At 38.9% G+C, this 26880-nt stretch overlaps 1 protein-coding gene across 8 annotated transcripts in view; it reads left to right on the top strand.

Moving 5' to 3' along the window:
• Positions 1–26880, top strand: part of FAM172A (family with sequence similarity 172 member A) — a 368850-nt gene that overhangs the window by 218869 nt on the left and 123101 nt on the right. For 7 of the 8 annotated variants that reach the window (XM_050943914.1, XM_050943915.1, XM_050943920.1 and 4 more), the window contains one exon: positions 20354–20473. In XM_050943914.1, coding sequence (XP_050799871.1) covers positions 20354–20473 — 120 coding nt within the window. Of the gene's footprint in view, positions 1–20353; positions 20474–22266; positions 22414–26880 lie in introns of those variants that run through there. The other variant, XM_050943922.1, reaches the window with a different exon arrangement.

Below are 26880 nucleotides of genomic sequence, written 5' to 3'. Positions count from 1 at the left end.
TGGAAAGCATTGTTAAGTCATCCAGAACCAACCTGTGGCTCAGCTTTTCTCCTTTCCCACCATCCACTCAGACTTAGTGAGGAGAAGGCTTTGGTAGCAAAGGTGGCACATTCAGCCAAAGGCTGACTGTGTCTGGTCTATTAGCAGCAACAACACCATCTCTATATTCAGTCACCCCAACCCAGCGCACCAGGAACCTCATCTCTTATCATGGCTGGCAAACACGGCCTTTGACCGTGGAGATTGTTTGCTCTGCGACACTTTAACCTCAGTTTATTTAGCATAAGATGCGGTTATTACCTTATAAACAGGAAACACCTTCAAGTTATCATTATAATTAGAATACTCTGAGAAAAATTTTTGTTTTACTCCATTTTATAATATAAAATTAGGGGGCTACAGTCGTCAAGAAAACTGAAACCAACAAATTTGGATGAGAAATACTCTTTTTACACGATGAATAAGAAGTTCATTGTTGCATGAAGTCATTGAGGATTTGAGAACATGAAAAATATTTGCTGCTGCATTAGCTAGATCAGGAAGCTACAAGACATAACAGCCCTCCTGCTTCCAAGTGTAAAATGATCACCTGTGGAATAGGAAAGAAATCTTTCCCACGCCCCTCAGCCCCACTACCACCATATCACATTATGCAGTTTGTGAAGAGTATTGCATGGATTACTGGAGCATGAGGTATCAGTCACTGATAGAGACCAGATACAGAACTAGAAGGACCACTAACCTGCTTTCTTGTGGCATCTCTTGTGTTGCTGTGTCACAGGCAAAATGTCACCATTTCTCTGCAAGATGCTTTTTACGTTGTCAAAAACAGATCTGGAAGGGGCTGTAGTAAAAGCTTCCCATATTTTTTTTTTAACTCAGAACTTGAGCCCGACTTGCAAAATGTTCCATATTTTCATTGAAATGCAAAATCAGGAATTTTCACCTGTAGTGAGAATGTTTTAACATACGTCTAATCTTGTAATCCTGACACTGTAGAAACTTTATAAAGGCCTCTTATAAAATTGCTGAAATTGAAATATATTAAGCCAAAAATGCATTAGAATTCAGCTGAGACCACTGGCATTTCTGCTATGAATGAGTTATGAAAAGTGGCTGTAGGCACTGACAGTTTCACTCCATGATTTTAAGTCATTGTTCATCTGATAAGGTACTGTAAATTAGGGCTGTCTCTATGGCCTAGAGCAGGGTAGGCAACCTATGGCAAGCATGCCAAAGACGTCACGCGAGCCGATTTTTAATGGCACACTGCTGCCTGCCAGGACTCCATGTACTATGTAGATGTACTATGGATAGTCCTCAGGAAGGAGGGAAGAACAAATTTCATTTTTTAATAGTGACCCTTGCTAGCTGATCAGGAAGAGTATTTACTAAGTTCCTAGGAGAGCTCTCCTTAGCCTTTCTGACTTAGAGTTAGTTGGTTCATTTTACAACCTGTATTCAGACAGGTGGGCTATATGAGGAAAAAATGACTCATTTTGATGGCCCCATCCCCCTCTTCTCTCTCATACACACAAGTGTATCCCTGGATTTTATTTCCTGACTATGATCCCTCACCATTGGAGAAAGACCAGCTTTTGTCTGTGGTGGGAAAAGTGGGATGCAATGCGAAGCAGAATATGATTGCAATTGCAGTGGAAAACGGGGAGAACTCACTTCCTAGGGATGTGACATTTGAAAAGAGCACATACATGCGGACATTTTTACTGAATAGGTATATTTTATTTAATATAAATATAAAATGAGCTCAAGTTTTTTCCATAACTCAAAGATCTTCATACCTCTGCTCTGCCTCTGCCCCATATGCTGAACTATCAAATATGCTCAGTATATTTTTCAGGACAGAGTGAACATTTCAAGAAAGTGCACTGAATCACAGTTTGTTTGCCAAGTCTTTGAGGGTGGGAGGTTATTTTTTGAGATGACTATTACCATTTGGATTGGAAATAAAGTTGTCTTGTGTTGGACAATAACCTTTGTGTCATCTATTTTTTGTCACTAACCTTTCAAACTACTGGAGACCTGAATATATGCCTATTTCATGCTTTACTGCTGCATTTTGTTGTTGTTTTTAAAAATTATTTATACTGTGCTTCTCAATACAAATACAAAATTATTTAATGTATAAAGTAGGGGCGGAATCACAGCCAACCAACAGAGCTGTTTGGGAATTCTTTGACAAACTCGTCTTATTTTTTTTGTGTCAGAAAATGCCAATTCATCAACACTAAAACTCTGGATGGAAATGTATTGGTTTTCATAAAAAATTTATTGAGAAGGTTTTCACAGGTCCAGAATGGTCAGAGAGAAGGAAAGAGGCACACCACAAATAGCCAATAGCTTGGTGAGTAGGGCATTCATAGTGTTTTGTGTTTTCAGTTTTTACTGATTTTCAGTGATAAATTACCAGTTTTTTTTAATTAAAGGAATTCAGTTTTTACTGATTTAACACCCGTTTATCAAGCCACTCAGTATTTTTTGAATGCTTATTTTTGTTAAACACTAAAGCTTACACGATTGTAGTGTCCCGCAACTCTGAGATTGAAGCAGTTCCACTGTGTAAAACACAGCACACACACCCTGTGGAGGTCAGAAAAAAAGAAATGTTAATATTGTGCTACAATTGACTCACAAGGGGATGATGCATGCCTATTTCATTGTGTATGTTTAGTGTGGCACTGAATTTAAACAATTCTCAACAGATGAAGATATCCAATGCCCCCTATCCACCCGTTTACCTTCTTTAGTGCCAATCTCCTTATGGGTTTGGATGGACAAGCCTGGGTTCTCTTTGATCCCCACACAACCAGTCCTGCCCTTTCTGTGGCTGACTCTAGACTACCCCCAAACTGTCTTGTCCCACCTCCAGGGCCCCAGGGGAGGGCATTGCACTCCCTATTAGTCAAGCTAGCTCTTCTTCCTGGGCTTTCACTCTATCCTTTCCGTTGAGCAGGCACACTTGCAATCCTTCCCCAAACCAGCAGGCCCCCCTGTTGTTTAAATAGTGTCTTTTCTTCTTGGTTGCCTAGCGGACTCCAAGTCTCCCCTTGGCTCCTCCTTCCTACCATGGACAGTGTGTCTCTTTCTGAACTACCAGCACAGAGAGCTCCAGGAACCTAGAGGTTACAAATAGATAAGGTTAAAAGGTAAACATGGGGCAAAATCACAAATCTATGCCTGAATACGAACAAGCAAATCCAGTACTTAGACATTTTCAAGAAAAGTAAGATGCGAGTGAAGAGGATGTATTGCTCTGCAAGTACTGCAGCATTGAGGTCAGTGCTCACACTGACAGAATAAAGGAGCATGTCAAAAGCAAGTGACACAAGAAGCTTGAAGAAGAAAGTGTGCTTCAGAATAAACAGTCAATAGCAGAGCTTTAATGAAAGAGAGGACATAGCACAATTGTGTCAATGAATTTGTGCATGCTCTTTGTTTCTCCAGACAACCACTATTAACAGAAGTGGGGCCTTCTGTGACTTTGTGCAACAATACTGTCCAGCAGAAAAAACCCTTCCTAATGCAGACAGCCTCACTCATAAGTATCTGAAAGAATATGACGATACTTTAGTATCTAAACTGATGGAACGAATTGATGGAAATGTGGTGTCTTGTCTGATTTTTGACAAGTCTCCAGATGCTTTGAACTGTCCAATTCTTGGCGTTTGATTTTCATTTTTTGGTTTCGAAGTGAATAAACCTCCATTGTTTTGTGCTGATGTGACATTCATCCCCTCTGCTGACAGCTGTTTTGTCGAGGCAGCAATAACTGACATGTTTGAGATGTACCAACTAATTTGGGAAAATGTGGCCACAACTAACTTTGCTTTCTAGATGGCTACATTTGCATGGGAGATTAAACACAACCAGAAACCAGAGCTGCTGTGTATTACCTGTCCTGCTCTACTGATTTACGTTGCATTGTCAGCAACTACTGCTAGAGAACAAATGAAAGATGTGAAATCTTGCATCATTGGATTTGGGGCTGTCTTCAAGCATGCAAACAAGTTGAAGGCTTTGTTTTGCACAGTGCAAGATAAGTGCAGAGCCAACTGCTGATTACCTACTCCTATTATGCCATATCAGTGGATGAACTTGTGTTTCACTACCTGTCATGTAAATAATGTGTGGATTGTGCTAATGTGTCTCCTAGATCATCTTGAGTTTGTTCGTTCTAAAGCATAAATTCTGAAGAGACTGGCAAATAACTAAAATGACTGCCAGATTCTGTTCCCCAAGGAATGTTCATTGTTAAAAACTTGGACTCATTGTGTGACACACAGAAAACACTGGAGTTTTCTCTGACTGCTACCAACAGATTTGCCAATACAGACATTTACTGGATCCTGACAACCAAAATCTAAGCTGAACTGAGCTCAAAAGCTTCAGGAGAAATACCCAGCTGTTTCCACCCTGGAATACAAGAACCAAACCCTTTAACACAATGCTCAGCGAGAAATGGGAGAACCCAAATGTCATGGCTCATAATCTGAACCCTCAAGTGTTTGGTGCTGAAGATTCTTTCTGGAATGTCATCCACGTGTTGCACCCCTTCCTCAAGGTGAATTTTGCAGTAGACTATGATCATTATGCCAGAGTGTTTCAACCATTTGCCACTACAGATGAAATTTAAATCTGAAAGGGGAATTTATTACTTACGTAAACTTCGCTAACCTTGACAATGTGAAACTGGATGTGCTGGCTGTTTGGAATGGTCATCAAGACGCACTTCCCAACTTGAGCAAAGTGGCACGGCGAGCTTTGAGCGCATCCCTTGGATCTATTGATGCAGAGCACTTATTTTCAAAGTTAGACTACCTCCAGGACAGCAAAAGGCTCAACATGAGTGAGGATACTTTGACTAAAAGTATGTGAGCATATGCAAACCACAATTTCTGGAAAAACTACTGTCTCTGAGAGAGACAAATATAGCTTTGTACATTTAAAAAAAATTCTATTATAACTGTTGTAAAATGTGTATATTACAATAGGTTTATTTTCCCCTGATTTTTACTGATTTTTTTTTTTTAATTTTAACCCAATTTCATTCTGGTTTTAATGTTTGGAAAGTAAACACTGAAAAAGTCCCAGATTTTTTTTAACAAATAAAAACTGAAAACACAGAGTACTAAGGATTTACCTAAGTTGTGAAAAGCCCTGGTTCAAGTCCCTGGTCTAACTGATTCAGACCATGGATTTGAACGTGGGTCTCCCATATGCTAGGTGAGTTCCCTAACTATTGGGCTATTAGCTATTCAAGAATTGGAGTTTTTCTCTGATTTTTAATTTTTTTTGAAAGGTATAGTTTTAATTCCCTTGTGGAATGAACCCAAATGTCAAAACCTCCACATTTTTTGTGAAATGGAATTCTTGTTTCCTTATTTCCTTCTGATTTCACGGATCTCCACAGCCACCTTTCTAAGCCAGGAAGTACTGACAAGATTTTCTTAAGACTCAGTCCTTAATTTTCAGAAGTTTATTGCGTCAAAGCTCACAAAACAATTTAATCTCCAAGTTCATGGCATGTCAAAGCCTGAGTTCAGTCTTTCCTCTCAAACCATCTCGTCATGTGTTCTGTATTAGTGTTGATGATGCCAACATTTTCTCAGTCTTCTAACTCATAATTTAGGAGTAATTTCAGGTTCCACCCTCAGATCTGCCAGGTGTCACAAATCTCACATGAAACCCATGCATTTATCTTGTCTGTTGTGCCTGTTTTACCTATCTGGTAAAATATTATGCATTTTGAGACTAGGGGCTATCCCATAGCCTAAGCAAATGCACATTGAACTGCAAGTAACAAGACAGCTCTAGTTGTAACTCCTTCAGTTGGCTACTATTAATATTTCTATGTATTTCAGAGCCCTTATTATTAACTAAGGCCTCATATTGTTACATTATGGGAAAGGCCTCTGTGATTCACTTATTTTACAAGTACGATAGATGAGAGGTTACACATGCAGAGGCCTCCCTCTCGTCTTGTAGCCTCCATTTCATTCAGAATGCAACAGCTAAAGTCATCTTTCTAACCTGTCACTCAATCTTTATCATTCTTCTCCTTGTGACCGTCTAGGAGCACCTTCACCTGCTTCCCCAAACTTTTGTTGCTTGTTTTCACCTTTAAAGATCATTTCCACACTTCTTTTATTACATCCAACCAGGACCACTTTGTTCCACCACTAGTCTCACCGTTCCATTTGATTTCTTCTTCCTCTTCCATCTTGTATTTCTTCCATGCTGTTCCCATTGCCTGGGATATCCTAGGGCACAAAGCTCTTGCCATTACAATCTCAACACTCCACCTCCATTCTTCCTACAAATCTATATTATGAAGCAGCAATAGCCACTTCATTATTAAGGCTGAAGCTACCTTCCCATATAAGTTCAATTTTCTATTCCCTCCATTTTTTCCCCTCAGGAAACTGAGGAGTTTCTGAAATTCCAAGGGTTGGGATTTTCTGGAAAGTTTGGTTACAAATCAGAAAAGTTTGAAAGTTATAGTGCTTTTGAAAAGTTACTGGAAGGTCATTTTTGAATACTTTTTAAGTGGCATGTCCTAGAAACTCCAGATTTGTTTTCCTTGCTGAAGAGAAATAGTATGTGATGGTTACACCCCTCTCCAGCACCCCTCTCCAGCTCTCTTTTATCCCTCAGAATGTCACAGGCTCCACCACTCCCTTTGCTCTCCCTTTACTCGTTGGTCTTCCTGCTGCCTTATTAGAATCACAGGCTGGCCAGTTCCCCAGTCCTTTTGCCTCAGCTTTCTCCTACATTGGGTCTCATGTACTACTTTTCAGATGTACTGACGTCCAGACTAGGGGAGGAAAATCGATCTTAGATACGCAACTTCAGCTACGTGAATAACGTAACTGAAGTCGAATTTCTAAGATTGAGTTACTCACCCGTCCAGACGGCGCGGGATCGATATCCGCGGCTCTCCGTGTCGATTCCGGAACTCCGTTCGGGTTGATGGAGTTCCGGAATCGATGTAAGCGCGCTCGGGGATTGATACATCGCGTCCAGACTAGACGCGATATATCGATCCCCGAGCAATCGGTTTTAACCTGCCGATACAGCGGGTTAGTCTGGACGTGGGTTGGTCTACTCTGTTTCTGCCTCTGAGAGGACTAAAAAGGCAGCCTGTGAGCATGCTCTGATATTAGCATTGTTCTATATTTTCATACTTTCAGTGGATGCAACTGTTTTCTTAGGAGGCCCTAAGTCCCTCTCTTCTCAGACTTCTGTCTCTGGTGCTGCTGTAAGGAAGATTCTAGAATAGATACTACCATCTATTCCCTCCACTTATTGGACACTATGAGGCTGCCCTGAAGGGCCCAAAGGCTGCCACCTCTTCTTCTCTTACCCGCCTTCTGCTGTTCTCTCCACTGCAGTGTTGGAGAGAAATGGAAGGGGAAGGTATCTGACACAAAGAGTTTAGTTTGATTAAAAATAAAAAGAGAGAGGGTTTAATTGGGTTGGGATTATCCCCATTAGATCTTCATTACAAGTCACAACTGATAGTGACCATTTTAACTGGGGACAACCTGTCTCCAGTCATAATGAAACTAATAGAAAATGGTGGCCATTTTATATAAAGGCAAAAATTTGCAAAAGAAACCTGTGAAAAACTTTTAAAAACACTTTCTAATTGTATTGTGAGAGTTGGCAGCTCTATGACTCCAATCAAGTGTGACGCCCGAGAGTGCTGGTAAGAGACTCCAGTGGCTACAGTTACAGACTTCCTGTGCATTAAGATGGACTGGAGATACTCTGAACAGATGGGTATGTGATTTAAAATGGCAGGGTAAATATTTTGCTTCCTTTTTTTCTTGCCCCCCCTTTGTTTGTTGTTGCTTCTTGCTGCAGCCTTCTTGCCCCAAGAGAGGTTTCAGCCATTGCCACCACCCAGGCCCCAAGTTAGTTTCAGGTGTATGCAAACCAGGGTTCAGATTAGTTTTTAAAAGTTTATAAATTGAGCAGCTGCTGACAGGCTTGTATTAGTAATGATAAGGGAAAGAGCAGGCAGGTGTCTGGGAAAGGGCATGAGGAAGAGGGAGGGAAATGCAGTGGACTGGGAGGGGAACTTGGTGTTGTCAGATGTGCTGTCTGGTCTTAGAATTGAGGGCTATGAGAGATATAGGAAACTGGTACGACATGAAAGTGGGATAAAGTGTAGGTGAAAGGGACCAGGGAGCTAAGAAGGGCAGTGCAGAGTTGCAGAGGACTAGGGGACATGAAAGAGGATGCAGTGAACCGAGTAGAGGACACAGAGAGAGACAGGAAAAAGAAGTTTGCCATGTAGGTAAACTTTAAATGCTTAGCATTTTCCAGATATAAAACTTTTATGGATTTTTCAAAAAGGCTCAGAATTAGATGTAGCTCTGATAGCATTAAAGTCAGTGGCAAATGTCCCACTGACTTCAGTGGGAACAGAGGTAGGAGAACACTGAGTGCTTATGAAAATCCCAGCCCAAGTATTTAATATTTTCATGTGGAAAAATTTTTGCCTTCTGTTCCCTTCACCATCTTCCATCCCCAAATTTTCAAATACATATAAAAAAACCCAAAGTACTAGCACTTTTGAAAATCCCAATTCCTATTCAAAGAACCAATTGCCAGTAAAATCCTAGTGATTTGTTGTGTTCAGTGCATATACCGCTGTGAATTTGAGGAGGTTAAATGAAATATGAGTTGATGGTGGGAGTCAGGTAGAATGAGTTGATGAAGGAGTGTACTGCTGATCATTCCAGACATTGTAACATTTAACATTGGACTGTTTTGTTTAAGATATTGTCTTTTTGTAAAGAGAACGTGTGTGTGTGTGTGTGTGTGTGTGTGTGTGTGTGTGTGTGTGTGTATGTGTGTGTGTGTGTGTGTTAGTTAACTGGTCACAAGTGAAATACTCTTTCAACCCTAACTCTTTAATGACAAGATGCTAATTCTCTAGGTAATATCCACATGGTCAACATCAAATGAATATCTCCTTAGTTGCTTTTTATATTTTTATGTAATGGTTTTCAGTCAAATTAGGTGAATTGCTATTTATAAAAGATTATCCCAATAAAATTTCACTTTTTTGAGTTCAGGCAACAGGGATGAATTTTATAATAATAAGAATCATAATACATAAAAAAAATTCTGGCTTAAAGGTAAAGAGTATTGTCTCATGTTTAAAGCAGGATCGTGAGACATGACTTCTGGACTCTTCTCACAATTCTGCTACTGACTTAAAGTGTAACTCGTTTCCTATATATTTAACGTGTATACTCTGCCTGAGTGCATAGAAATATAACAAGGTTTTGAGATCCTAGGATGAAAGATAAACTAGAGAAATACAGTATTATTAAACTTACTTTTTGTGAGGCTATTTTAAAATAATTCAGTTATGTGGTACTGTTGTATATATTTCTCTCTTTTAGAAAATATTAGGGCACCTGAATTACTTGGCTTTAAAATATCAACATGGAAAAGAAAGAACTAGTACATCAAATCAAATCAATTTTAAGTTTATCTTCTGGGAACACGGTTGAAATTGATTAAAAGTCTATAGTATATGTAGTAGCTGAGTGATAGTTGTCTAGGCCTCATTCTGAGCTGGCTCAACCCCTCCTGAAAATCATAACTACCGAGGGCACTGAGCATGTTGCTGGATTTGTAACTTTCCAGCAACAGGTTAGCTGGAAAAAATCTGTAAAATTTGGCACTGGAACAAGAAATATGTGAACCTGTCACTGTGAGCAGTCTCAAAGGGCAAGCTGCTTTGCATGAGCTAATTAACCTTAGGAAATAATTACACAAATATGCAAATGTTGTTTAGATAATTCCATGTGTTATCAGCTCAGGTAGTCCATCATAACAGCAGACCTTGCAGTGTCTAGGTGTTAGAATCTGGCATAGTTGATAAGGCTTTGGTTCCTGCCTCACTTCAGCGTGGTATTTCACAATTAATGACTGCAATATTACATTAGTAAATTCAACCTGTATTTTGAATGCAGCAGAACATAGCACTGTATTTACTGTATGCACACTGCTTATCTGTGTACTCTCATGACTTGATTCATTAAAATGTTATATATCTTACAACTCTTACACTGGCAGACTATACAATATTGCAAAAATGAGGCTACTCATTATGTTGTTTGCAAAATAGTTGCCAGAGAATTTACCCACAATCATTTGTTTGTTTCTGATAAAGTTACAAGGTAAAGTATTTTATCTGCTATTTGCAACAGTACAGCTGAATTTTTTCATGGTGCAAGCAGTATATTATATCTGCTTGAAACAGAAGACTTTTGGCAGCATTTTATAAAACAATGCTTGTTAATATTCTACAGATTCTGAGATGTTGTTAATATGAATATACAATACATAATTAGGTTCTGTAGGTTAAAATTGGACAAAACAGTACCAAGGATAACAAAAACAAGACTATGACATAATGTATTTTCATGTCAGCTGATAAATTTTATGATTCTGAGAAAAGGAAGGAGCGAGAGCAGCAGAATAAGGACAATAGACTTTAAAAAAAAAAGCAGACTTTAACAGACTCAGAGAACTGGTAGGTGAGGTTGTCATAAACAGATAGCTAAGGGTTAATGTCTCTTTCACCTGAAGCACCTGACCAGAGGACCAGTTAGGAAACCGGATTTTTTCAACTCTGGGTGGAGGGAATTGTGTGTCTGAGTCTTTGTCTGCCTGCCTGCTTTCTCTGAGCTTTGGAGAAGCAGTTTCTACTTTCTAGTCTTCTGTTTCTAAGTGTAAGGACAAAGAGATCAGATAGTAAGTTATATGGTTTCTTTTCTTTGGTATTTGCATGAATATAAGTGCTGGAGTGCTTTGATTTGTATTCTTTTTGAATAAGGCTGTTTATTCAATATTCTTTTAAGCAATTGACCCTGTATTGTATTATCTTAATACAGAGAGACCTGGTATGTATTTTTCTTTCTTTTTTTATATAAAGCTTTCTTTTAAGACCTGTTGGAGTTTTTCTTTACTTCAGGGAAATTGAGTCTGTACTCACCAGGGAATTGGTGGGAGGAAGAAATCAAAGGGAGATCTGTGTGTTGGATTGCTAGCCTGATTTTGCATTCCCTCTGGGGGAATAGGAAAGTACTTTTTGTTTCCAGGATTGGGAACAGAGAGGGAGATTCACTCTGTTTGGATTCACAGAGCTTGTGTCTGTGTATCTCTCCAGGAGCACCTGGAGGGGGGAAGGGAAAAAGGATTATTTCCCTTTGTTGTGAGACTCAAGGGATTTGGGTCTTGGGGTTCCCAGGGAAGGTTTTTCAGGGGGACCAGAGAGCCCCAAAACACTCTAATTTTTTGGGTGGTGGCAGCAGGTACCAGGTCCAAGCTGGTAACTAAGCTTGGAGGTTTTCATGCTAACCCCCATATTTTGGACGCTAAGGTCCAAATCTGGGACTAAGGTTATGATATTGTAGCAGCGGGTGGGATATAGACAGAATCCAGAAGCCAGTAGGAATATTATATTTTTCTTTTCTCTGCTAAGGGCTTTTTAGCAGAGAGAAACAGTTGGTTTTAAAAGGGAACCAGAGAGAATTTTTTTTTCTGCTCTCTCTGGCAGTTTGTGGCTTGCATGTTAAGCAAGAAGCCATTACCAGACTGTTAAGGGTCTTTTGTCATGCAATAGCCCTCCCATTAGGAGGCAAGTTCCAGCACTATATGCATGCAAATAAAGTGGTTTTTCAGGTTTACTTAACATTGAAGATTAGCTAAAGGCACTGTTGCTAGGCAGACTTCAGGAGGCAACAGAGAACCTGCAGTTCAGAAGATAAACACCGGAGGGCATCCCAACACAAGAAAACAGGAATCATGACTTCTAAGGCAAAAATTGAGGCCGAAGAGCAATACAAAGAAGCTGAACACAGGCGACAGATGGAGATGAAAGAAAAGGAAGAACAAATCAAACAGGCAGCACACAAAAGAAAAATACATACCAGGTCTCTCTGTATTAAGATGATACAATACAGGGTCAATTGCTTAAAAGAATATTGAATAAACAGCCTTATTCAAAAAGAATACAAATCAAAGCACTCCAGCACTTATATTCATGCAAATACCAAAGAAAAGAAACCATATAACTTACTATCTGATCTCTTTGTCCTTACACTTAGAAACAGAAGACTAGAAAGTAGAAACTGCTTCTCCAAAGCTCAGAGAAAGCAGGCAGGCAGACAAAGACTCAGACACACAATTCCCTCCACCCAGAGTTGAAAAAATCCGGTTTCCTGATTGGTCCTCTGGTCAGGTGCTTCAGGTGAAAGAGACATTAACCCTTAGCTATCTGTTTATGACAGAGGTCCCATGGGATATAAAACTTAGGGAAAAAGGAGTTCAGGGGAGCTGGCAGTATCTCAGGAGACAATATTAAAGGCAAAGCTGCCACCTATCCTGATGCAAAGGAAAGATAGGAAGAATAATAAGTCATTATGGCTCCATCTGGAGATCTTTAATATCCTGAAATTCAAAAAGGAATCCTACAAAAAGTGGAACTATGGATGAATTGCTAAGGAGAAGTACAAAAGTATAGTACATTCTTGTAGAGACAAACATTAGAAAGGTTAAGGGACAAAATGAGTTACAGTTAGCAAGGAATATAAAAGGCAATATGAAGAAAAACAGAAAGACACAGGAAAGTGGAGGTCCTCTACTTAGCAGGGAATGAAAGCTAGTAACCAATGACATCAAGATGGTTGAGGTGTTTAATGCCTATTTTGCTTTATTCTTCACTAAGAAGGTTAATGGTGACCAGATACTCCACACAATTAGTATTAACAAAAAGGAGGAAGGAACACAAACCAAAATAGGGAAAGAACAGGTGAAAGAATTTAGATAAGTTAAATATACTAAGTTGGCAGGGCTGATAAAATTCATCCTGGGGTACTTAAGTAACTAGCCGAACCATTCTTGGAATCATTAGCAATTATCTTTGAGAATTCATGGAGGATGAGTGAGATCCCAGAGGACTGGAGTATCTGTCTTTAAAAAGGGAAACAGAGAGGACCCAGGGAATTATAAACAAGTCAGCCTAACTTCAGTACTTGGAAAGATACTGAAAATAATTATTAAACAATCAATTTGTAAGCACCTAGAGATATAATAGGATGATATGGAATAACTAGCATGGATTTGTCAAAAACAAAGCATGTCAAACCAAACTAATTTCCTTCTTTGACAGAGTTACTGGACCACTAGATAACAGGGAATCAGTAGATGTGATATATCTTGATTTTAGTCAGGCTTTGATACAATCTCACATGACATTCTCATAAGCAAATAAGGAAAATCCTGTGAGGTAGGTGCGCAATTGGTTGAAAGACCATACTCAAGGTGTAGTTACAAATGGTTTGCTGTCAAACTGAGAGGGTATAACTAGTGGGATCTCACAGGAATCAGTCCTGGGTCTGATACTATTCAATATTTTCATTAATGACTTGGATACTGGAGTGGAGAGTGTGCTTATAAAATATGCAGATGACACTAAACTGGGAAGGGTTACAAGCACTTTGGAGGACACAATTAGAATTCAAAATAATCTTGACAAATTGGAGAATTGGCCTGAATTCCAACAAAATGTAATTCAATAAAGATAAGTGATAATATTACACTTAAAATCAAATGCACAACTATAAAATGGAGAATAACTGCTAGGTGTAGTACTTCTGGATTATAGTGGGTCACAAATTGAATATGACTGAACAATGTGATGCAGTTGTGAAAAAGGTTAATATAATTTTGGTATGTATTAACAGGCGCACTGGTGGTGCCTCAGCTGGAGGATGGTGGTCAGCTGTGGTCACCACACTTTAGGAAACATGTGGGCAAATTGGAGAGTCCAGATGCGGGCAACAAAAAGTACAAAAGGTTTAGAAAACCTGACCTCTGAGGAAAGGTTAAAAAACCTGGGCATGTTTAGTCTTAGGAAAAGAAGGCTGAGGAGGGACTTGGTAACAGTCTTCAAATGTTAAGGGCTGTTATAAAGAGGATGGAGATCAATTGTTCTCCATGTCCACTGAAGGTAAGACAAGAAGTATTGGGAGATTTAGATTAGATGTTAGGAAAGACTTTCTAACTATAAGGGTAGTTCAACTCTGGAAGAGGCTTCCAAGGAAGGTTGCGTAATCCCTGTTACTGAAGGTTTTTAAGAACAGGTGGGGCAAACCTCTCAGGGATGGTCTAGGTTTACTTGGTCCTGCCTCAGCACAGGGGTCTGGACTTGATGACCTCTCAAGGTCCCTTCCACCCATGCATATCTATGGTTATCCCCATTGTTCAGGTCCCTGTGTACCACTTCAGTGGTGAAAAGAGCCTAGAACCTGTCCATATGTGGCCAGCTAAGAATTCCCCCAGCATGGGAGAGTTTTTAACATGCATTCACGTTCTGTGTTCAGGCATGAAGGATGTGCTAGAGCAAGGGTGGTCAAACTTACTGACCCTGCGAGCCGCATATGACAATCTTCAGAAGTTTGAGAGCCGGGGTACAGCCTATGCGCAGGCCTTCAGCCCTCAGAAAGGTGCCTGACAGGGCTTGAGGCTTCAGCCCCATTCCTGCTGAAGCCCTGAGTCCCGGCAGGTGCACCCCATGGGGCTGAAGCCACTAGACTCCCCTCCCTGCTGGGCAGAAGCCTCTACCCCACCACCCCAATGCAAGGCAGAGGTCCTGAGCTCCCCCACTCCCCCGGTCTGGTAGGTGGAGAATGTGGTGGGGGAGGGCCACGAGGTGCACTTTAACAGTAAAAAAGCGATATGTAGTTCACAAGCCACAGTTTGGCCACCCCTGCATTCAGGTCAGAGGAGGCATGGCCAGGGCATTGTGCACTCTGTTTTTTCTGAGTGTACAGTCCTTAGTTCGAGTTAGTATAGATTAGAGCAGCCTCTAATTTTTCTAACCTATGCCAGGGCCTGAGTCAAAGCCCAGCTGATCAGAGGATTAGGCAGACAACTTGTTCCTTGACCCTTGCTCCCACTCTGCTGCTTCAAGCAGCTCTCAGATACAGCAGAAAATCTGGCCTAAGAATATTAAAATTGCTTTAGAAATATTAATTTATCAATGTCATATTATTTTCATTAAATCTACTGTTAAATTACGTTGATTAAACTTTTTGTATTAGAATGAAAAGCTCCAAGTTAACAATTTATGACCATTTTTGAGGCAATAGTCATTTGGTTTGGAAAGCTACTCTGTGTTTTTATATATTGCTAATGGGTAGTATTTAAAAGATATAAAACAATACTTTGAGTGCTCATTTCTATCTTAGCCAAAAAAGTTTAATGCTACTTCTGCTGGAAACATCTGGTGATCCTTTTGTTCTTGAAAAGGAACTGTTCCATGTGGCAAAAATGTTATCTGATAATCCTATGTTCCTGTAATTAACCTCCCCAGAACCTCATAGATGGGTATCTATGTTCTATATTACGTTTTTGAATCAGGAGTGGGTTTTCTTTAGCTAGCTGCTGAAACTCTGTAGTTCCTTTAATATGCTGTATAAACTACAACAGTAGTGAAATAAAGGTAGTCATTAAGAAAGGTTCAAATGTCATTGTTTGTGAATTAAATGGCATGTTAAATCCTATTCATAATATATCATTTCTTTAAAAAATGAATTATGTAAATTTTTTCAAAGTAGTAGCAAATTGAAAATTATGCATCAGATATTTTAGGGTCTGAAGCAGGTACTCTGCCCTCCTCCACCTGAGCAGTGGAGAGGGGAGAGGGAATGTGAGTGCTTCCTGATTGTCAGCCACCCAGCCCCAACTTAAAGTTGCAGAGGAGCAGCTCTAATTTACATTACTGGCGTAATGTCATTCAGTGACCTTGGGCCAGTGAACGAGTGCCACTTTGTCATGCCCCTGACAATATCTCCTCACTTTCCTTACACCAGCAGTTGTGAGGCTGCTGGCACAGGAAGCAGTTTTACACTAGCTATTGCAGCCTGTATTCCAGCCATTTTACATTATATAAGCAGTACTTCAGAGGCCTTAGCAGACTGCAGAATCTAGGATGACCAGACAGCAAATGTGAAAAATTGAGACAGGAGGTGGGGAGTAATAGGAGCCTATATAAGAAAAAAAAACCCCAAAATCAGGACTGTCCCTATAAAATTGGGACATCTGGTCACCCTAAGAGAATCTGATCCTCAAACTTTTAAACTAGAATAACTTCTTAAATTCTCTGATATTTTTGTGGACGGAAAGTTTTGCAAAATTACTTAGCTGATCTGAGCGGGCTTCTTCTAAATTTCAAGTAGTAAATACAAGACAAGAAATATTAAACTCCCAAAATATTCTCTTTTTTAAGCAAGTTTCAGATAATTTAGTCAAACAAATGTGACTCTATAAATCTTTCTTCAGTGAATCTCACCATAACTTGTAGGAAATAGGCCAAAGTAAATGTAAAATGCACAAAAAATCTGCTTTTAAGTCAAAAGTCACCAGAGACAAATTTAATCTAAAATCTATATTAAGGAATTTATTTCAGTTGAATGTCAGAGTCAAAAACCAAAACAAAAATTAGTAGTAATAATACTACATTGGAGGCAACATTTTCAAAGTTAGATGCCTCAGGATAGGCACATAACATCTATTTAGGATCCTGAATAAATTATTTGATTTTCAGAGTTCTGAATGCCCATGGCTGTTGTTAAGTTCAATACCATTGAAAGTCAAGCCATTTATTTAGGCACATAACTGTAGGGTTTAGATATCCAACTTCAGGCATGTATGATGGAAAATTTTGCCGTGGGATTCTATAGCAGCCTTCCAGCCAGGGGCGGCTCTGGGAATTCTGCTGCCCCAAGCATGGCAGGCAGGCTGCCTTCCGCGGCTTGCCTGTGGACGGTCCGCTGGTTCCACGGCTTCGGCGGACCCTCCGCAGGCACGCCTGCGGGAGGTCTGCCGAAGCCGTGGGACCAGCGGACTCTCCACAGGCATGCCACCGAAGGCAGCCTGCCTGCCACCCTCACGGCGCCGGCAGAGCGGCCCCTATGGCTTGCTGCCCCAAGCACGCGTGTGGCGTGCTGGGGCCTGGAGCCGCCCCTGCTTCCAGCCAATGATCTCAAAACACTTCACAAATGACAATGAATAAACCTCACAACTGCCATATGAAGTAGGTAATATAACCTTTCACTCCCTTTTTATGTGGTCATACAGAAAATTATGGAAAGTATGACAAAGAGGCCTGCACTTCATTAAATAACTTAACAAGTTTACATGTAAAGGCAGGATATTCTAGTAGCAGTAGAAGAATGGGAAGTAACAGCTACCTTGGATTGCCACCCTCTGTACTGAAACTCTGGTACTCAGCACCCTAGTTTATCCAAGGCCAGACAGACCCACTTAATCCTCAGCCCCGGGTGGAACTGGCATAAATTCAAATTCCAAAGAGCCCAGCAGTTCTGTGGAGACTGTGGTGACTAACTCTCTATTAGATAGCCAGCTCCCTCTTACATGGCGGTAGCATTGGTTTGATTGTCCCAAAAAGTTGCCTGAAATCCTGACCAGCTTCAAAATAAAGTTATTCTGATACCTAGCATGAATAAATAGCTTTCACTTTAAAATGTATCACTTAATCCAGTAGTGTTCCCCTGTCCCAGATTCTCTTTTTATGCTGTCTGTGGATTAGCAGCGTATACAGGGCAATACAATGTATTTTGCATTAATGTGTGTACTGTTGTTGTATCCTTGTTGGTCCCAGGATATAGAGAGACAAGGTGGGTGAGATAATATATTTTATTGGACTAACTTCTGTTGGTGAGAAAGACAAGCTTTCGAGCTCCACATTCTAGCACTTCACCTTGAGGGGTTGCTTAGAATATGTGATAACTACTTATGATAAACTATTGGTTCAATCTTGTATTTAGCTGTGACACTCGAGTATCTTTCCCAGACGTGATGAAGAGCTCTATGTAGCTCAAAAGCTTGTCTCTCTCACTAACAGAAGTTGGTCCAATAAAAGATATTACCTCATCCACCTTGTCTCTCTATTTTACATTAAGGCACTTTAACAATAAAAACGAAAAACAGAAGTTATAGTCCAAAGTAACTAATTTTAGACAGAGCTTCTTTTTGCATTTGTATATAAAAATAATCTGGAATTGAATCTTCATGCTGGAATGTATGAAATAGAATGGTTAATTATTTGGTTTATCGGACTGTTTGGTTTTGCTTTAATCAACGGGAGTTATTTGTAGATTTCTAGACTCTCATTTGATTTCTGAATCCTTTGGAAGCTTCCTGCTGTAGTCCTAAGACTGTGTGCTTTTGCCCTAATGGCACACAGAATAATAAAAATGGGCTGCACCATGATTTGACTCATAATTTTTAACTAAAAATAACTGACCCTTCTTTCCCTTTGTCAGAGCTGAGAACTTGATTAAATTGTTTTTACAGTGATTAATTTTATTGTCAATTGAAGACTAACTGTAAAACTCATTCACTTGACTAAGGAAAATTCCTTAGCTATTATTATTATTGTATTGTGTTATTTATAGTACCATAGCTTCTAAACTTTTCTTAGAGAAAACCTTTTGTTTCCACATTTTTCTTCTATAGCAATCCCTGTTAAAACATACATAACTTCCCTTAATAAACTCCAGACCATACTGCTCTATTTTATCTTAAACAGATCTCTAGGGGGAGGGGGAAAGTGATTCATTTACAAGCCTCTGCTTTGCTAATAGAAGCAAAAAAAAACACATTCCAGTCTGTCTTTACTTGGACCCAGATCATGTATTTGGATTCAAGTGGTTGGAGTCTTATATCTTCATGATCAAATTGCAGAACCAGAGTTGAAAGACAGAAAATATCCCTTCCCTTGCATGGAGATGAATGCAGCTTTTGATACCTAGTAGGCTGACACTTCATTGTGTCATTGAGAGTCAGTCAATCAATAATAGAATCTGCCCAAGTCCAAGGAACTTTGTGGCTGTTTTAAAAGTTTGATAAACATTTCCTATCCTGTTACCAGTCTGAGCTTGTACGTGAAAAGGTAGGAGTAAAGCTTTGTTCTCAGTTTCTGCTAGTTAAAGGAACAGTGGATAAAAGTTTCAGAATTGTCCATGTGATTTAGGAACCTAATTGCTTTATTCCAAAGTGATTTAGGTACTTGGGAACCAAAGTCTCATTGGGACTTAGGCTCCTAAGTGCCTACATCATTTTTTAAAAAGGGGACTTAAGCTAATTTTTGAAAATTTTACAGTATGTATAAATTATATGAATAATTAACTCTGAAATTATTAGAATCCTATGGCTACCTGTTGTCCTCACTGGTATTTACTTACTTGTGATTTTTATATAACTTATTTATGGCTTTTCAACTAGGGAAGTGATGTTTAGTATCAGGCATTTCATGTTTATTACATTAATACTTGCATAAGAGGTACTAATACTAAGAGGTAAGTGAGGCGCAGAGAGGTTAAATGCCTTGCTGATAGGCACATAGAAAGTTAGTAACAGAGTTAGGAATGTACCACCCAGATATTGTGATCACCGGTCCTATGGTTTTAACTCGTAGAGAATTTTCACTCCCCTAACTCCCAGGCCCCAAAATAATGAGTATTATCAGAAAATGATCAAGAGGTGCTCTATCTGCATTGTATATTAGCTTGTAATTGCAAAATAACATAGAATAAGTATGGTGTAAAAATTCAGTTAGGTGATTATGGAATTAGGCCATATTCTGTATTGTTAGAACATGTAGGTGTATAGCAGCAGTGTGATAAATGCTAGAGGGTGAGATGGAGCTTCAGTTTTATTATTGTTCTTATTCTCTTTATTGGATTAAGTCTTAACTTCATACAAACAATGACTTTTTAGTGAACAAATATTTGATGCAAATTTGTCAAAAGTTTGAATCTGATCAGCGTCTGGCCACTGGGTGACCTTGGGCCAGTCAAGTCATTCTTTGCTTCTGTTTCCCCATCTGTAAAATGGGGATAATGGTACTGACCTCCTTTGTTAAAGAACTTTGACATCTACTGATGAAAAGTGTATATAAGAACTAAATATTATGATTGTTATTCTGTATTAAATTTGAGTGAGGCTGTTCAGCTGAAATACCATTATTGTGCTTAGACTTCCTGTAACTGCCCAATTTTTTGTTTATATTCAAAGAAAGCAGATTTTGCGGTCTTTAAATCACATTTTCAGAGTTGTTTTGTGTGTTGATTTTTTTAAAAAAAGAAGTATCAATGAATGTTTGTGACCCTAGCACAAATGTATTTGTCGTTTCTTTTAACAACTAGGAATATATTGCCTGTAGACAAAACTGTCAGTTTGCAAAAGATTACAGTGAATAATATACTTCTCTGTGTAGGATAATGGCTCTCCTGAAGAACATGCAATTTATGTGTGGGACCACTTCATTGCTGAGTCAGCAGCTGAAAACGTATTTTTTGTCGCTCACAGTTACGGTGGACTTGCATTCGTAGAGTTGGTAAGTGTTAATTTTTCCATTACCCTATTTGCTGAGGGCTTTCACATATTTGCAGAAGTTAAATTTAATGTTCTCTTTCCAAAGAGGGTGGATAATTTAGAACTCTAAACAGCTTTTCACATGGTATGTTTGGGTTTAAAAAAAATTAAGAACAGTTTTTTTTTCTCTGTTGATTATTTACCAAATTAGAAGGCAGTCACGTAGGGCTTCATGCTTATAGAAGCCAGGGAAGCCAAAACATATGGATCCTGACTGGTGGTATGTATGCAAAAAAAAAAAAAAAAAAAAAAAGGGAGAATACAGCTTCTGTCATGCTCTGTGAGTTCTAGGTTGGGTCTGAATACAAATAAATGCAATGTGTAGTGCTCACTGAGTCAGTGTTATTTTATATGATTTCCCCCAATGCAGTTTGGAACTCACGTGAGGGAACTTGGAGGCACCTCCAGAGAAACTCATAGAGGACCTGATCCAAAGCCCATTAAAGTCACCGGAAAGACTTCTGTTGATTTCATTGGGCTCTGGATCAGTCGCAGTGTGAAAGAAGTACAGGAAAGTGTGTAGACGCAGATTTTGCCACTTCCATGGAAGGCAAACTTGCATATCACTTTCTATGGAAGCACTGGAAGGAAACTGCCTGTTTAAATTCACAGAATTAAGAATGGCTCAGTGGGACAACTCATGTGCATAAAATTAAGCATATGCATTAGTGTTAGCAGGTTCAGGGCCAAAATGTTCAAGCAGTTTCGCACCTTGATTCAAAGTCATGGGAGGATATCATAATTGAACTTCTGATACGTTGGGTTGCTGTGTTTATGTAGTTAAAGTTGTCTGGCTATTTTGCTACTGTGGGAGAAAATAGATGTGTGAGCATCTCTGGTCAATGAGAAAACAAGAAGAAATGCTTATGTGATTCAAAGATTTTAACAGTTCTTGTTGATTTTTTTTGTTATGGAAAGTAAGGCTATTTCAGTTCTCTCATTGCTTCCCCAAGCTTTATTTAAACAGAGTGCACACGTTGAAACCTGAGAATGATGTAGCTGATCTAATCCCACAAATGTTGTACAAATTTACTTTTATTTCTCAAAACAAAAAATATCAAGATGCCAAGTTTTGTAGTTGTAAATTATTCTGTATGTAACACACCTTGACTGTTCATTTTGATCTATAGTTGCTGATGCATAAACCGATTGTATAACGTGAGCTCTTTTCAATTACATCATATGATTTGGATTCCTTATATACTGTAATAGTATGAAATACCTATTTCCTTTGCTTTTGTAAACTGTGAAGTTTCAGATACTCAGATTGTTGAATTATCCTGATATGCTTAAATTTTGAAACTGAAATATTTGTAGAATTCGGTAGGTTTTGTCAAGTAATATTATTTGAGTCACTGGATGCATACAAATATATTGTATGCACATTTTTGAGTAAGCATTTCTTAGTATAAGAAGTCAGGAAATACAAAGTGTGTTTGAGAACTTTGTTAATTTTTAATAAACAAAGCATTTACTTGAAGGTATTTTGGAATTTTAGCGAGTAAAGTTCTTTCTATCACATTTCAGTCAATGGCTTGAGATGGCATGAGTAACAGATGACCAATGTGTCATTCCTATTTTGCCTGTTTCTCTCGTCACACTGGTGGATATTTCTCCACTTTTGTTCTAGTTTAATATGAAGCACACAGATGTTTCAGAACAAGACTTGACTTCTGACCTTTGGGCTTCTAGGGTCAGGGTGCTCAGGGCCTGTGAAATTATCACAAGCTGAGCTAAAGTTTTTCTCCATCACAGGAAGTAACCAGTAAGCAAGAAGTTAAAAAGGAGCTTTGTCATAGAGACAAGATGGTTTCAGTAAGGGTCAGCTTCTGTAGTCCACTATCTCCACAGGAGGTGCATGCATGGGAGGAAGAATATAATATATAACTACTGGCACATCACATATCTGTCATGGAAAAATAGACCTGAGAAGTATATTTAATGTAGTAGTCCTTATTTTAAAAAAAATTATTGTGATTAACACCTGTTTTTGCATTCACTGTTAAAAATAAGTTTGTCTGATTTGTTTACTTACGTATTGGTTTTCTTGAGAGTAGAAGTTTAGATTGGGAGTTGTCTCTAATTATAATAGAAACAAATATTGAACTACAATAATAAAGGTTTTATTTTTACCATAATATTAAGCGGTCAGATTTGCTTAGTATTTTTATTCTATCCTGCCCTAGAAAATATTTTAACTTAGAAAGTTTCGGCTTCTTTTTGACAGATGTATTTAGTAACTAGAAAAATGATGCTTCTAACTTCTTTGCTCTATCCATCCCCAAAATGCTATTCTGTAATCCTGAAGAGTAGCAATGAAGTAAATATAGTAGCTTGTGGAAAATTAATATCCTAGAGTAAATATTCATATTCTCTCTCTCTCTCTCTCTCTCTCTCTCTCTCACACACACACACACACACACACACACACACACACACACACACACACACACACACACACACACACACACACACACACACACACACACGCCTGGAGCCGTGCACACAAATACAGTAGTTATGTAGAAGCCTCGTATACTTGTCATCCGTTTTCATTCCCCTTGCAGAGGGCAACGTGAAACTTCTGTTTTTCACTTGGAATGTAGGATCTTGCCTGGGCCTTTTGCACCAGATTGTACCCACAGAAAGTAAAATAAACCACAGTCCTTGAAATAAATGCCTTTTATCCCTTGTGTTGGTATGCGTGCAATGCTGCTGAATGTGTTCTGATTGTTCACAATTATTTAATCACTGAAGATCTCTAGGTTTTCATTGTTTCCTTGGGGAATCCGCTCTAAAAGTAACTGTCACTGTAGAGTTAGAAGTCCAGAGACTGGACATTAAATGACAGTTAGATTGTGGCATTTAGTAACAGCCTATAGCAAAAGTAATGTAAAGCTCCTTTTTCCTGCAGGACAAGGAGCAGGAGGCATTCAGCCTTACCAAGGCAGAATATCTTCAGGAACAGACTGGTTGCACCCCTGTAACAGGTTTAGCTGGTGCAGCCAGCCAGCTCTGTTCCATTTACTTCCCCCATGCACACTCCTGTTGGGTGACTTCCTTTGGGAGGGAAACATTTTGGTAGCAGTCTCTGTGCTCCCCAAAGTGCTGGGGCAACAACCAGCCCTCCTCATGAAGTCTGAACAAGAAGGGGAGCATTGTTATTCAGTTGCCATTACTCTGTTGCTGTATAAGGTCTAGCTCACAGTCTAGCTTTTAATTTTGATTTTTGACTTGGTTGCCAAAGCAAAAACTCAGGATGTGATTTGCAAGATATTTATATCACCTAGTTAAACGTCCCTAGAATTTTCAAGGATTTGTCACAAGGTACATTACGGTATTTTTATTGTTGTCCAAAACTTTTGCCTTTGTATGGACATGTAGACATTGATGTTTGAGATGTTAAGGAAAACAGGATAAGTCTACAATATCATGTTTGAATGCACAGAAACTGTTATCCTGTTTCTGCAGCATAGGCATCCAATTTCTCTACCTTACTGGGTCACAGATTACAAGGGAAATAATTGAAAGTGGTTTAGTATGTGTGAGAAGTAATGTTTAACCAATAAGTGTAATTAGTTATATTGTTTATAGTTTGAATTACAAGTAAGAATCATAAGACTACTACTAAAATGTATCTTAACATTTACTAATTAAAACTTTGTATAATTGTAGTTTGAAATTAAATGTACAGCAAACAGATGTCTAAAAAGTAAATTATTTTTTAAATACACAGTATTAAAAATAGTTGTCGGTCATGATCTTTTGCTAATTACTGATTTTGAAAATTCAAAACATGATTCATAAACATATCTTATCTATCTTCTGTTATCCAGCACATGGTATATTGCAGTTGGGGATTTATTTTCCAAAGCAGCTTGCTGTACTTGATGGTAAACAATGGAATTTGCGCAACTCCTATGAAATTTAATAGAAAGTCAAGTATCAGAGGGTAGCCGTGTTAGTCTGGATCTGTAAAAGCAGCAAAGAATCCTGTGGCACCTTATAGACTAACAGACGTTTTGGAGCATCTGAGGAAGTGGGTATTCACCCACGAAAGCTCATGCTCCAAAACGTCTGTTAGTCTATAAGGTGCCACAGGATTCTTTGCTGCCTTTAATAGAAAGTGAGATTTTAAAATTGGCATCCTTTTATGTGTGGTCAGTTAAAAGAAAAAGGCCTACCACTGAGTCTTTCTGCCAGTTCTTGAGGTGATACTATTTTACTTTATGTTATGAGAATCTTTTTCTGTCCCCTGTTCCTGTGTGAAAGATCCACACTTATCTGAGGCCCTGCAGTTGGATCCACGCAGTTGATCCTTATGCCTTTGTGGACTTCATGGGCCACCCTTGCAGAGCCAATTACAGGACTGGGGCCCAAATGCGTATGCAGGAGAAAACAAATTCAGACAGAGTAGTTTTCTGGTATCACTTTTAAAACAAATACATTTCCACGCTTTTACCCTCACTAGGTGACAACTGCTCATATTTCAGAATCTCCAAAAGAATTGCCAGTCCCAGACTTTCAAAATCATTAATCAAGCCTCCACAAAATCAAGAGTTTGACTTACAAATCATGAGATATTTTTCAATGATAATTTTGGGCTTCTTTTTTATTTGCCTTCTGCTTTTTGAACCTTTGTGATTCACATTCTCAAGCTTTTTACCACTATACTGAATGCTAGAAGCTTCTTTTTTTGTTTTTAAATAAATTGATTAATTTAATTAAACTTCAGCTTAAGGAAAACGCCAGATAGCACAAGACTTGTGAAAACTTGTGAGAGGTGGCAACACTATCTCAAATTTTCAGTGCTTGCTGTTGCAATTATTGTTCATCAGAGAACACAGGGAATTAAACTTTGATACATCAGCAAAGGAAAAGTAGATGAACTGTCTTTTATTGAATGAAAAACCACCCAACCCATTGTAGTCTTTGACTAAAGTGTTGTATGTATGTATTGATATTAAGTTGTAGATAACACATAGATTTTATCTATAGACTGTTAAAATAATTTTAAAGACATAGTAAAAAGCTGTAAAGTGCTGATGAGGTCAATATATTACGAGAGTAGTTGAATTGCTAAACATACTACAGAGTGCTGTGCTTTTCATACGACAATCTTCCATTGAAAAGTGTTGAGACTCAGATTCAGGAAAAATTACTATAGTTTGATGATATTAAGCTGCAGTTTACTGAAATTAAAATATGCCTAAGAATGTAGATATTTTATCTTTACATCAGCCTCCCGCTTCTGTTTTTCCTTTTCTTTCCCATTATTTATGAGTCAAGGGAAAGGAGACTTGGGATCTGTTTGTGCTGTACTAACAAGCGTTATTAAACCCTGTGTCCTTAAAATATATAGGTCAGATTCTCAGCTGGCATAAATCAGCACAGCTCCATTGAAGTCAACCTGCTTTATTTCTTCAATTTGAAATAATTTTAAGGCCTTGATCTTGTAATATGATCCACATGAGTGGACACTGTGCCCTTGCAGAGCCCCCTTGACCTCAGTGGAACTCTGTCAGCAGATTGGAAGCTTTAGTGGTTGTGCTGTTAAACTGTTTCTGACTTTTTGGGATCACCAAAACCAGCCAAGACCAGTAAGGGGTTCAGTCATTGCCTGCCCTATAACCTAAAGTACCTTTATGTTGTGCAGCTTTAGTTCAGAGTCCAGACACCAATAGCCAGTCCACAAGCACACCCTGGCTTTCACCAGCCTAGTTCAGTTAGCACAACAGAGACTTGCTTAGGGTAAAAATAAATAATAGGTTTATTTAATATAAACATTAATAGATTTAAAGACAAGAGTAAGGGAGAGCAAACATATGTAGGTTACACCAAAAATAACCATAAAGATGCAACTTCAGCCTTTACATTTTCAGATTAGATAAATCTCTTTTCTAATGTAAGTAACCTATTGCCTCTGAACAGTTTCCCAGCATACCTGCTGCCCTAGAGGAGATCCAGTGTTTTATGGACCCCAGCAACTACCAAGTGATGGTCCCTCAGTTTCTGGATGAAGACCAGTCTGCTTGAAGCCTTTTAAAGGGCTTTTTCCTCTCAGACTATAGTGACTCGTGATTATTGCAGATGGGCACATTCTAGCTAGGATGTCTCCATGTCTTTCCACTGATTCTAATGGCCCATCATTTGTCTTTTCCTGCTCTGTATAGTGCTAGGTGCCTGGAGCTTGTCTCATCTGGCTGGGGAGGCAGCCCCCTTGCCTGTCTTCACTACCGATTATGAGCACAAAAATACATAAATCCCTAACCACAGTCTGTATACATAGCTCATAAAGATCATTAAGTTGGAACACGATAAGCTTTCATACACAACATATTTTTATTGCACAGTAATATTGTATACAGT

This window comes from Gopherus flavomarginatus, chromosome 3, assembly GCF_025201925.1.
Source record: "Gopherus flavomarginatus isolate rGopFla2 chromosome 3, rGopFla2.mat.asm, whole genome shotgun sequence".
NCBI classification, from domain to species: domain Eukaryota; kingdom Metazoa; phylum Chordata; order Testudines; family Testudinidae; genus Gopherus; species Gopherus flavomarginatus.
This window is presented reverse-complemented; position numbering and strand designations above follow the sequence as displayed.